This window comes from Odontesthes bonariensis, chromosome 4 (genome assembly GCF_027942865.1).
Source record: "Odontesthes bonariensis isolate fOdoBon6 chromosome 4, fOdoBon6.hap1, whole genome shotgun sequence".
NCBI classification, from domain to species: domain Eukaryota; kingdom Metazoa; phylum Chordata; class Actinopteri; order Atheriniformes; family Atherinopsidae; genus Odontesthes; species Odontesthes bonariensis.
This window is the reverse complement of record NC_134509.1, coordinates 19,888,697-19,901,979: the sequence shown is the minus strand read 5'-3', so window position 1 is coordinate 19,901,979 and position 13,283 is coordinate 19,888,697. Positions and strand designations below refer to the sequence as shown.

Sequence of the window (13,283 nt, the reverse complement as noted above, 5' to 3'; positions counted from 1 at the left end):
TCACCCATGAGGGAAAGTTTTGATTCTCCAAACTGAGGCCAGGAACATACTTAGTTTTTAATCACATGTTCGTATGAGCAACTCGCTCCATCGTGGGCGTAATCGCTCACATACTTGTCTGTGTACTACGGCTATTACAAGAGGTTTCCAGTAGGGGGCAGACAAGGTGACTCCGGCCAGAAAGAAAACATTGCCATTATTTTGTTTCTCCAAAAGTTTTCTTGGTGGGCGGACGTTTCCCAAATGGTACTCATCCAGTACCATTTATTCCAGATATTTACATATGCAAATCTGTCACTGTGCGGAGGCAAAGACACACAGTAGAGATGACTCTCTCTGATGCTCGTCTTCAAAACCTTCCACCATTTTTATTTTTAAAAATCGCTGTCGACCCTATGGCGGGTGAAAGGCCCCTGCCGGTCACCCTCATATTACAGCTTGTGAACGAGTGGCAAGGATTTCTGAGGATGTGCTCGAAACAAACAAAGGATACACAAAGAAGTCACGATAAACACGCATTTCTGTGGTTAAAAGCAAGTTTATTCCTGGCTTTAGAGATTTTCCTGTTGTTTGGTTTTTATATGTTTCAAAGCCAAACAAATCCTCTCATTCATGAATATTAAGAACATCGGTTTGATATTTAAGAAACGACATCTGTCTAATAAATTGTTTGGAAATAACAATAAAGCTGCTGGACCATAATTCATCTTCTTGTCCATCATCGTCACACAAAATGTATTATCAATAAATTCTGATATGGGTGCTTGACAGTCAACCCAAAATGTTTGATTAGAATTACAAAAACAGATGTTTTAAAGCTTCCATCTCATTTCTATCAAAGTTGAATCACTGTCTCAAGAATTCATTACAAGGACAAACGTCATTAATCTTTTTAAAAGGAGTTTCTTTGGCTTTACGTACCTGGTTCTAATTCCAGCTCTAATCTCTTCAGGACAAACTTAGTGTGAGATTTCTTTCCTTTTTAACAGTGAGGGAAAGAATCTACACAGTCTATATAAAGCATCTGCTGCTGTGGCTTCATCAAATTATGGGACAATGTTTTCTGACTCCTCTAAAGTAGGAAGGTCAGGAAAAACATCTCTGGTCAAAACAAACTTGTCAGCAGCCATCTTACCATTTTTTACACCCTTTTATTTATTAGAAACACTGTTTGAAATCACATTTAGCACACTGAGATAAAAGAGAGTCAACTGAAGGGTCGAAAGAAAACAAAACTTTCTGAATAGTCGCTGAAAAGATCTAAACTAAAGGCCCTTTTGTGTCAAAGTAAAGTATGCGATTTACGGCAGTGCGCATGTGTCAACTTCAACAAAAAGGTTTGTGTTTATCTGGTCATGCCTGGAGGTATTTGGAGCAAATAGTAGCACAGCTTTATGTGAACTAACCAAATATTTACAAAGAAATAATAAGGCGATGATAAAATGAGGCCGCCTGAGAGTTCAGCAATGAAGGAAGCGATCAGCTTCTGCGCAGCGAACACTCAGCGGATGGACGCGCAAAGAGCAAACTCTCCAGTCAGCTGAGTCTGGAAACAATCGGCCAACTAAAGCTGGGAACTGTAACCTCTTTGTGCTGAGGCTTCACTCACCTGAAACTTGTTGCGTTCTCTCGCTCTTCTTCTCCTTCTGTGTTTTGCTCCATGAGGAAAACTCCACGCTGCTGTTTGCTTTGGCGACACCGAGGAGCCTCAATATCCCCCAAAACCCAGCCGGCTGCAGAGGCTTAAAGCCGGACAAAGACTAACCGGGGGTCGGATCTGAGGACTGAGAGGTGTGAGAGACACGGGGGGAGAAAGAAAGGGGAGGAGGAGGAGGAGGAGGAGGAAGGGGGAGGTAATATGACGCCTCACTCTGATTGGCTGAAGACATGAATTACCTTTCATTTAACAACTTACAGTAACCTCCCCCGGCTCCAAAAAGGCGCATTTCAGCCCTGTTTGTATGTCACTTTATTGAGTTTACAGCTATGAACAGAAATTGGGATAATCTGCTGGCTGGATATGAAGTTTGATTGTTGAGAGTGGATAAATGTATGAATGCATGTGACTGTATTTGTTCAGGGGGAGACGTTGTTTCACCAAATATGGCATGGGGTCACGTGTGACTGATGACATCACCACTACCTGTATAAAGGCTGATTCATACTCAGCGCAAACGCGCAACTGTTCTGGCTCGAGAACCATTAATGACGTCATCGAAAGCGCCAGCCCCTTCACAGTTCCTTCAGCTCATAAGCGCAGTTTGCGCCGAGAATGCGTCACATTTGCAGTTCTCTCCAGACCAGCGAGCGTCACTGTTGAGGAAACAAGCTGAAAAGCACACGAAGAAAGCATACACAATGCCACCTGTGGTGTCACGTCAGCAGAGGCTGGCACATCTGATGCGGAATGAATTTACTCTGGGTGTAGAACTGTATATGTATCTCAGAGCTAAGCGGCTGCGGCAAAAACAGAAGAGAAGGTGGGATGTTCGTCCTTTGCAACAAGACGAACTTTGTCAAACGTTGTCCCAGTGTAACTTCATAGACGTGTCGTACAGATGTTTGTAGAGGCGCATCCTCTCGGTCACCGCGGTCTCTGCAGTGTTCATGTTTTCTTTTTCTTGGTCAGCTGTTTCCGGTGGAGCGCGCGCAAAGTCAGAAAAAAAGTTGTGTGCGCGCCCTTGCGCCGCGCGAGGATTTTCTAGCTTGCGACGGGGGGCGTGGCGGAATTTTGGGACACGTGACCGTTTGCGCCATTTGCGACCAGCTAGTATGAGCGAGGTTGCGCCGAGTATGAATCAGCCTTAAGAGAGATGTTACCTCCATCTCTCTCTCTCTGTACCTGGTTAACTGTATATGCACGTTACAATAAATAATGCCACGAGCTTGATGGCTAAAGAGACAAACGTCTGTTCATCATTAGAATTATTATTCCGCTGTACAGGTAGGCAAAAGGAATAAGCTACCTGCTAACATTGATTAATGTTTGTTGATCATCAGTTATTGTACAAGTCTATGTGTGGCATTATTATAATCCCATTCCTACTTATCTTTACCTCTACCATTTCTACCCCCTACCCGAACCAGGGTTTGTATTCCCACCCCGCTGTGACTGGTGTGCAGTTGGTGAGAGGCTGGGGTAGCTTGTGGTTGTGAGAAAAAAAAAAAGAAAAATAAAAGATGGTGGTTGTGGTGTGAGGAGCAGTGTTGGCTGGCATTAGGGGGGTGACTCTGGGACGCCAGTGATCACTGTCTAGCCTCCTGGAGGTGTCGTGGGCCCAACTAGACGAAACACAGATGAAAGGAGGTTCCCACCTGATGACCCCAATGACACGTTGGTCAGCACTGCTCACTGATCTATATCATAGGAATTATAGGGAATTATTCACTGAGTCTGGTCCATTTTTTTTTTTTTCTTTAGCACAAGTTTCTTGTGTTTACCTAAAAAAAAAGTTTACAGCCATGAACAGAAACTGGGATAATCTGCTGGCTGGATATGAAGTTTGATTAATGATTGTTGATGATCAGTTATTGTACAAGTCTATGTGTGACATTATTTTATTTATTTAACCAGGAAGACATCTCACTCAGTTCTGAGATGTCTTCCAAAAGCATCCTGATCAAGACGGCATCAACAGCACCGCAAAGACATTTAATACATGAAAATAACATGAAGTTAACACGATGAAAGTTCATCACTAAGCATAGAATCACAGAATGATTCCACAGGTCATCAGTGCTCATAAATGATGAACTTCTTAAAGCAATCTGCTTCTAAATCACATTAAATTAATTTGGAGAGATCAGCTTCTTTCATTCTAAGAAGGTTTGCAGCGGATTCCATGCAAATTCTGCAGGATATTAAAAGCCTTGTCTCAGTTCAGGCTGGGTTCAGGGAACAGACAGCAGGAATGAATCCTGAGGGCAGACAATAACCTTTTGAACTTTTTTTGGAAAATGTCTGTAAGTAAGAAGAAAGCAGTCCAAGAATATCCTTGTGAATAAGAGCATTCCAGTGATGGAGCCTCCAGGTGGATGAGACACAGCGTCCAACAGTGATGAGGAGGGGCTTCAAACCTCACAGCTCTGTGGCAGACTGTGTCCAGGGCATGTAATCATTTCAGGAATGCATGTATGTATAACACCACCATAACTCATCACAGAGATAAAAGTCGCTGCTTTAATCTGCTTTTTGGCCTTGAATGAAAGACACAGTGAAATAAAAACCAAGTTCCAGCTGAGGAGTTTGAGCAAGGCGTAAAAGATAAAGAAGAGTGAGTATTTACTCCCAGTTTTTCTGTTTTATTTCATTTAATTTACTATTGGCCTTTGGTAAATACTGTTTATGGCCCTTCTACGAACATTTTCTGACGTTTCATAAACCATTAAACGAATCACATGTGTGACGATAAATAGCCCCTTGCTAATGCCTTAAAGCAATACAATGTAACTTCTCAAAAAGCCCATTATGGAGCTCCCCCTACAGGCTTGGAGGTAATGTACGGTTACACTGTCGTAAATACAACACCCTTTCACTTTCACGTTTCACGTTTGTTGACGAACCGGCGAGGAGTCAGAAGGTGCAAGCTATGTCGACCGAGAAGGTAAGAGTAATCAAATGTACCTGGGAGCGTGAGAGGGGTCTATTTGTTTTTGTGGTAGGTGTGCCAGAAAGCAAGTCGAAGTACTTCCGCTCAGCTCCCGGGCCGGTCCAGCAAAGTTACATAGCGCAGTTATTCCAACTCAGACCTCCGAAGGGCATAGGAGACAGGCCAATCGTAATATTAAAACTCATTCTAGCCGCACAATTTTTTTCAAGCTGTTATTTTAAGGTAGAAATGTTACATAGTATTGCTTTAAAACAAGGGAGCAAATTTGGGAGGATTTTCTGCATCCTTACACCAACTAAACTTTTGGTTGATGTCGGATCTGTCTGCATTAGTCCATGTGAGGTAAGATTGATATAAAATAAACAGGGAATAATGTGTATATCAGGAAATAGCGGAACAATGTTCATTTTTAATAACACAATAATAGGATTTGGATTAACATTTTTAAACCAAAAGGTTGTTTTATCTGATGACATGACCCACACAGACCATCAAACTCCAAACCACCCTGAGTTGGGATGTCCGGTTTGATCCAGCTCTGATGAAGTCTCACAAGTGTGAGACAAGATGATTCACACAGTCTGTAACTGCAGAGAAATGCTAAATTCATGGGCATGCATCAGGATCCCCAGAAAGACTCCTGCAGGTAACGTCAGCTCTTATCAGCAGAAAGAAAACTCATATGTGTTATTTTTGCTTTCCGATGCCAGTTTTTGGATGGTGGTGAATGTTTGTTAGTGTGCAGGTAGCATCATTCAGAGACAAGAACACTTTCATAGAGAAAAAGTCATCTTTTGCTGCAGGGACATTGAAAGAGAAAAGCCCAACTCAGCTCTGACATGTTTCTGAAGCGTCACGTCTCCATTACTTCACCCTCCTGCTGCTCTGCTTCGCTGTCCTCCTGGAAGCTGCTGAACGGAGATGCCTTTAATATTCTGGATGTACGAACAGACCCGCCTCAGTTACCCTCTTTGGACTAGGGCTGTAGCGATACACTAATCTCACGATACACGATATTCAGCCAACGATACGATTCGATATGATACACTTACATCTTTTTGTGGGGAAAAAAGGGGACAGTGTGATTTGACATGAATCGTCGCTGATTGGACTGGTGGTCCGTCCTTTGAACCGGAAGGACAACACCGCCAGACAAACAGAAACAAACGAACATGTCACAAACCTGAGAGCGATGCACTTTATATAACATTTTTATGTACTAATTTATCACTGTTTTGTATAATGTGAGCCCCTGGCATTGTATTGTATTACATTAATGTTCTGTGTTTTTACAAATTGTAACGTCTGACTTTTAAATAAAGTTTGCTTTAAAAAAAATTTATGAAAACTTTTAAATTTTTAAAAATCGATACTTGCAGCTGAAAAATCGATACTTTATCGGGAAACGAAATACCGATATATATCGCAGTATCGATAAAATTGCTCAGCCCTACTTTGGACCCTCCCTGCGGCTCTGCCGTGCTGTTCACTTCACATTCTATACTTTAACGTAGAGTCAGGAGCATTTATCAGCATATGAATTGACTGAGTCAGTAACATGTTTCTGTAGCTGTTTTGGATTATGGCAGCTTCAGTCCTCCACAGGTGGTGGGGTGAGGCTCAGGTAATAAAATCACAAAGATCAGCCTCAGTGTTAGACACTTTAGGAACATTTGGACATGGCACGAATAATAGATTTAAAGATCTAAAGATAAACAGTCCTGCAGCGCCTCATCTAGGAGCCACAGGAAGCTGATTTTTCACACATTGTCTGTCTGCTGTGACTTTAATGTCATATTTGCTGTAGAATATTGCACAAATGAGCTGTTGTTTGAATTAAAGCTCAATTAATTAATGAACATCAGATCTGAGTCTTTTACATTACAGCCGTCATATGAGCCTTTTAAAGTTGCAGTTAAATGGCTGCCGCAGTGCGATTTTCTGAAAGATATTCATGTGTTTCCGGTAAAAACTGAAGCCACAGAGGTTGGCCCACTCTTTAAAAGTCCCGTCTGCTCTCACTCGCCTGAACATGCCCCGCCCACCATACTGAACGATATCTGCTGACGTTTAAGGATGCACCGTTGATACAAGACTCTGAGTCAGGGATGGACCATCAATATTTTCAAAAATCCCTTTATAACCACTCAGCAGCGTCAGATATTTGACTTAATGCAACACGGATCACACACAGAGAGTTAAATATCTAATGTGATTTCATGTAAAACTGCTGTATGAATGGTTTAACTTTAAGAAGAAGTCCACCAGAATCCTTTTAACTCTTCAGGGCAACTTTTTTATCGAGTGTTTGTGATTAAAACAATTAGCTGCAGTCAATAAATAGTCTTTAAAGCACTTCCTGTTAGAGTGGGACGCAGAATATGAAACCTTTTCCACCCCGGTGCGCTGTGGTCAACACGAACGGCTGCTGAGTGGCACATGAACTGATAACCGTGGTTCTAATGGATGAAATACCGTCGTGCTTCAGCTTGGAAGCGCTGAAGATGAGATTAATGAAGCAGTTTTTATTGCAGGCTCGGTGTTACAGGACTGTTATCAGATGGTTCATCAGATATGACTCTGACCTGGTGTGAAGGCCAAATTATTGTTCTCTTTCAGTGTTGCTACTGGTGAAAAACCCAGACAAAAAAGCTGCTTAGGGCTGAAAGGGTTAAAGACGTTGGGGCAGGGATGCAGTTGGGGGGGGGGGGGGGGGGGGGGGCAAAGAAAACATCAATAACCCTGGAGAAGGTTGTTCTTCATTAAATAAAGCTAAGCCTCCGTCTCTTCCCGACCACAAGAATGTTTCTAACGTGCCACCACAGAGCTCCAGGTTGTGTTCGGGGTAAATCATCTTCAGAATCCACTGTTCTAACGACTCAAAGATAAATCTGTTCCAGCTCATAAAGACACGAAGAAAACAACATGCGTATGTAAATCAGTTTATTGCAAGAAGACCAGTGGGCAACATCTCTATCTCTTTCCGGCTCTGACTTCTGCCCAAAGGTCCTCGTCAACAAAAATGAGGATTTACAAACAATTCAAAGGACATGAGCATCAAACGACAACAATTAACTGATAACTAACTGCTGTAGGCCTACATTCTAAATATTTCTGTATACAACTCAAATATACCTGCTCTTCAAAAGATACTCCAACATCTGAGTTAATAATAGCAGGTTCCTCCTGATATGTACAGCATAATCAAGGCCGTCAGTGCCTTCTTTATCTTGGAAATGCACTAAAATTACACACAAAGTAATCAGAATAATGACAGAGGCATGCAAACCCACCAGTATTTGTCTCTACGTAGCCTACCTGAAAATAAACCCGACCCAGCTTCTACTGCGTGAGCCTCTTTGGAGGCAGCTCCGCGTCGCCCTCTTGTGGCTGCAGGAGGAACATCGACACCTCCTCCTCCTGATGCTTTTAGTCAGAATCAGAAATTCTACTGGAATGAGTAACTCTCTTAGATAAAAAAAAAAAAGAAGGAATAAATAAAAATACATACCTTCCACATTTATTTAGTTTAAACACATGCTGAAATAGAGCGGCAATACTGCTGATGACGGTGGTATCTTGTTTTTTGGCTCAAATATACGCAGGAGAATGGCAAAAAGCATAGACGCTTCAAATACAAGGGATGGCACAAGAGTTCAAGCACTGTGTCTGAGAAACAATTGTTGTGAAAGCTCAAGGGGTCGTGTGCCATCACCACGCACTTCCTTTTCTCTGTAAATGAGACTTTTACAGCCGCAATTCATCACTAATTTAACACGTTTGGGGGATTGGACCAGCGAGATGCTCAAGAAGATTTTCTGTTTGAACTAAACTATACAAAACTTATAAATTATAAAGTTCTATTCTTACATATAAGCAACATCAAGTCAGTTTCCAGTACTTAGATTAAATATTAGGTACAGTACATTGTGGAGCTCCATGAACACAGATCAGAGAGCGATCCTCTGAACTCACTGTACACGATCCAAAGGGCTGAAACCGGTGGTCGGACATGATCTTTGAATAAGTTAATTCATAAATAAATCATGATTATGTCTTCCCAGTGTCCCAGTCCTTGGTTCTTCTGCAGATTGTGCCACGCACACACACACACAGACACACACACACACACCTTGTGCACACTCAAGTCCACACCTATGACTCTTAGTCTAAAAATACTTTTGGCTTTAAGACATAACAATTTTATACTCAACTCAGAGACTAAAAACTAACTCTCTTGACATCGAAAAGGAGGTCTAACGTCTACGAGAAGCTTAACTTCAGTAGTTACATGTTTGGAGTACCTGTAGACACTTTGCAATAGAATAATAAAAGAATTATATCTCTAATCCTTAAAGTGACAGTGCTGGATGTCAGTTCCAGGGAGATCCCTTTCATTTGTGGGTTCAATAAAACAACAATAAAGCCCACATCTACTCAGACATGGAAGAAAAACAGCCAAGAATAGATTCTATATATCAATAGTGTTAAATATCTAAATTCTCTCTGTCAGTGCAAAGCTAGAGCTGTGGATAGTACAGCATGCAGTGTTGGCTAGCACTGAGCATGGGAGACACACAGAAGCATTTCAAGACCAAAATCACTAAATGTTGTCATCGGATCATTCAGCTTTGCACGATTGATCCAGTTATGCATAAGAGACTCCCATGTATCAGCTAATATTTGTACCTATATTATCTTCAAATATATACAGAAAAAAAACCCAGTTTTTCCTTAAAAATACCTTAAACATGTGCTTATATCCAAACTTGTACAAAGAGTAACAAACAATGCAGCTAAAAATTGCTGATTTCTCGCTTCTCTCCACTCAGTTTGTCAGTTATAGTAGCAGCTTGTTCACCAACAGTAGCCTAACTGTCGGTGTTAATACAGTTAAGTCCACTCCAGCCAATCGTTTGGCATTTGCCACAACTGGCAGCCATCACCACTGCTGGGACTTTCTCTCAGCGCCTCCAGTCCGGTACCATAAACCCCCAAACCTCCGATGTCCTCTCTCTTGTGTGTATTGCACCATAGATAAATCAAAAAGAGCTCTAGTTCTCTATGAAAAAGAAAAGGTAGGACTTGTTTCCTAGGCGCCAAGAATCTGGAAGCCAGGTGAGGTTTCCTCTATGAGCCAGAGGACAAAGAAGAAGTAGAGGAGGAGGTGGAGGCGGAGGAGGAGGAGGAGGAGGGAGGTCAGTGGATGTCTCTGCACATGGGGAGGTTGACGAAAACGAAAACGTTGAACTCGATGAGGATGGAGAAGCACAGAAAGATGGCGTACAGGACAATGCAGGCCAAGCCCAGTCGCCAGTCCAGAGTCCATTTGTTCAAATGGACGCCGAGAACCTGCAGGCAGGAGAGAGGCAGTCCGAAATAATAACCACAGAAGAAGAACTTAATCAGGGAGGAAGTGGGCACGAGTCAGGCACAGAACAGATCGTTTTCAATTAGAAACAATAAGTTGTAAAAATCTGTGATACATAATATAATTCATCTCCAATTAAACCTAAAACATTACAAAGAGCACGTTACTTAGAATATAATGCATGCCAGGTTTTAATCTGTTGAATTTAATCTGTTAAGCTTTTTTTAAATGTGTGCATGCTAGGTTTTAATCCAGAACGCTGCTGCTCGAGTCCTGACTAGAACCAGGAAATACGACCATATTAGTCCAGTGTTCAGGTCTCTGCACTGGCTTCCTGTCGCTCAGAGAATAGACTTTAAAACAGCTCTGCTCGTGTACAAGTCTCTTCATGGTCTAGCACCAAAGTACATCTCTGACATGTTAGAGCCATATGAACCGACTGGGACTCTGAGAACCTCAGGGAGGGGTCTCCTGCTGGTGCCCAGAGTCAGGACTAAACAAGGTGAGGCTGCGTTTCAGTTTGATGCTCCTAAAATCTGGAACAGTCTTCCAGAAGATGTGAGACAGGCCTCAACTCTGACAATGTTTAAATCCAGGCTGAAAACAGTTCTATTTAGCTGTGCATATGACACCTGAAAGTATTTTATCTGCACTCTTCACTTTTAAATTACTTAATTTATGATTATTAATCGGTTTTTCTCTGCTGTTTAAGGAAGCTTTTTTAAATGTGTGAAAATGATCTGTGTAATTTGCATCGTATCATACTGTGTGTTATAATTGTGACGAGGTTTTAAAGGTCCTCAGCTGGAGGCTGAGAACCTCAGAACCTGACTGACTGACTCATTGCTTTGGTCTTTTTAGGGATTTGACATCATAGTATACCTTTGACGGATGCTCCTTTTATACCCTTACCTGCTGACTGGAAAATCTTCCAGACTGCTACTTTCTATTTATTCTATAAACTTTTCTGTCTTTCTCTGCCACTCTTCAACTTTTTTGAGTGTTGCTGCATCAGATTCTAGATTCCTTTATAATTTCTAGATGCAAATAGTTGGTGAGTGAAATATTGTCTGTTCAATAAAAGTTCAGGTGAATTAACAAACTTGTTTTTAGATGTGTGTCGTGGTAAAAAAAAAAAAAAAGGGTGAAACGAGGCTGCTGGGAGAAACTCAACTTAAATTGGGAAAGAAGAATCATCTTGTCCCACCCCGACTTAAATCTTTTTAAATTATAATCTTTAATAATGATCAACTCTGACACTGAAGAGTAACAAAAATCAAAGTTTCTGAAGTAACTTGTTAACGATCTTGCAGCCCGTTAGTTTGATTTTATGATAAATGTGCTGAAGGAAACTGTAAAAATGTAGAACTTACCGTGAAGAATACTGAGGCCAGTAAGAGTCCAACAGAATATATGAGTCCTCTGCTGTTAAGATAGATCTGAGGAGTCAGAGGGAGAGTTATGTTTAACACAGTTTCATGGAGGATATACGGTCTGAACACGAGGATGTGATTCACTGCAGTGCCCCCATATAAACAGGCTCTGATGTGCTCCTATTCTTTAGAAACACAACTCTGTTCTATTCTGGGCAAGAGTCCAGCAGAATCTCCTCTGGTGGAGCTGCGGAGCACTCACGATGGAGCCGTAGTCGATGCAGAGCGTTTGCAGCGTCCAGGGCAGACCCAGGCCCACCAGGATGTCAAACACATTACTGCCTATGGAGTTGGAGATGGCCATGTCTCCCAGACCTGAGGCAAGGAGAGCAACACTGTCAGGGTCTGTGTGCGTCCATCATGACAAGAAACATTCTGCTGAGAAACACCACAACTCTTAACAGCGTTTCCGCTTCATTTCACTGTGTGTGTGTGTGTGTGTGTGTGTGTGTGTGTGTGTGTGCACCTTGACGTGCCACTATAACACTGGCCATGCAGTCTGGGACGCTGGTGCCCGCCGCGAGGAAGGTGATGCCCATGATGACATCGGGGATGCCGAGCGTGAAGCCGATCACAGTCACCTGAAAGCACACAGACTTTGCCTCAAGACTTTGACTTTTATTTTGATGCAGCGTGTTAAACCAGAATAAATGAAAGTTTACTCTGTAGAGCAGAGAAACTCATTGGGCAGCTCGCAAGTCACATGCAGCTCCTCAAGCTTTAATTGGTGGCTCGCACTCGCATAGTAGCTTATAACAATATGGTAACAATAACGATACATTTTTTCAAATTTCAAACACACAGCGAATACTGCACAGTATTAAGTATTTTTTATTAAGTTTTCGTTTTTGTAGTATTAAGTATTTTTATTAAGTATTAATTAAGGCTTAATGTTTCCTAAAGGGGGCACTGTTAAACCTGGCAACGCAGCCCGCTTAAACCACCGTCACACTTGCCTGCAGTGCACGCTAGCTCCTTTAGCCGGCGTAAGATGCAGGCACAATGGATCGGTTTTTAATTAAAAAAGGGGGAAAACCAGCACAAAAAAACAAACAAAAATCAGCATGAAGACGCCAGAGAGGGGACGAGCAGGCAAACGTCGGGTGTACCGCGAGAGGCAGGGAGAATGGATCGTTTTTTAATTAAGAAAGGGCAAAAACCAGCACAAAAACCATGCTCATCTTAAATGTCTCACTATGATTACAACAACAAACTACAAATACAACATGAAGAAAGTCAAGGACATGCATGCCAGCTTCTGCTCATCCCAGTATTAAGGTAAATATGGTCTTAATTGAAAATGTATTGGCTGTGTTTTTTCTTTTTTGTGGGATGTTTTATATGTAGAAATGCATATTTGCAAAAAGGGACTTAGTATGTTGTCGTAAAAGTGGCTCTTCCCTTGATTTTGCTCTTCCAATGTGGCTCTTGTAAAAAAAATAGTGAGTATCACTGCTTTAGAGGAAGAAACGTGTGATTAAAATATTTGTTCCTCAGTCTCTCTGTAACTCTGCAGACCTTTAATATGCAGACCAGAGAGGACGATAAGTCCTTAAAATACAAGCCAAGCAGGACTGATTCAGAGTGAAGCCGAGTCGTCCTGCTGCGATTAAACTGGGTATAATGCTGTTGTGCTTAACTTCGGCATCAAAATCTAATGGGGTTGGAGCTGAGATTGTTTTGGAGCCCGCTCAGAATCATCAGTGTCCATAACTCACAGTTTATAATGTTCTTATTTCATTTCTAATTTACAGTTTTGATCAGGCAGAGTTAAAAGTGTCATTTCAGGCCACATGTTTTCCAGCAACCTTCACATTCATGTGCGCTGGCAGCATCTTCTTCACTTCTTTTGTTCGCACATTGCTGGGT

At 41.9% G+C, this 13,283-nt stretch overlaps 2 protein-coding genes across 3 annotated transcripts in view; both read right to left on the bottom strand.

Moving 5' to 3' along the window:
• The window catches only part of LOC142378635 (ras and Rab interactor 2-like), a 46,852-nt gene extending 45,037 nt beyond the window's left edge, over window positions 1-1,815 (bottom strand). The window contains exon 1 of one of the 2 annotated variants that reach the window (XM_075463364.1): window positions 1,610-1,815. In XM_075463364.1, the coding sequence (XP_075319479.1) occupies window positions 1,610-1,662 (53 nt within the window). In that variant the 5' untranslated portion in view covers window positions 1,663-1,815. The remainder of the gene's footprint in view (window positions 1-1,609) is intronic. The other variant, XM_075463363.1, reaches the window with a different exon arrangement.
• Window positions 1,816-7,536: 5,721 nt separating this feature from the next.
• slc24a3 (solute carrier family 24 member 3) overlaps window positions 7,537-13,283 on the bottom strand; it is a 57,398-nt gene continuing 51,651 nt past the window's right edge. The window contains exons 14-17 of the mRNA XM_075463361.1: window positions 11,881-11,995; window positions 11,617-11,729; window positions 11,355-11,420; window positions 7,537-9,962 (exon numbers count right to left, since the gene is read on the bottom strand). Of these exons, the coding sequence (XP_075319476.1) occupies window positions 9,810-9,962; window positions 11,355-11,420; window positions 11,617-11,729; window positions 11,881-11,995 (447 nt within the window). The 3' untranslated portion in view covers window positions 7,537-9,809. The remainder of the gene's footprint in view (window positions 9,963-11,354; window positions 11,421-11,616; window positions 11,730-11,880; window positions 11,996-13,283) is intronic.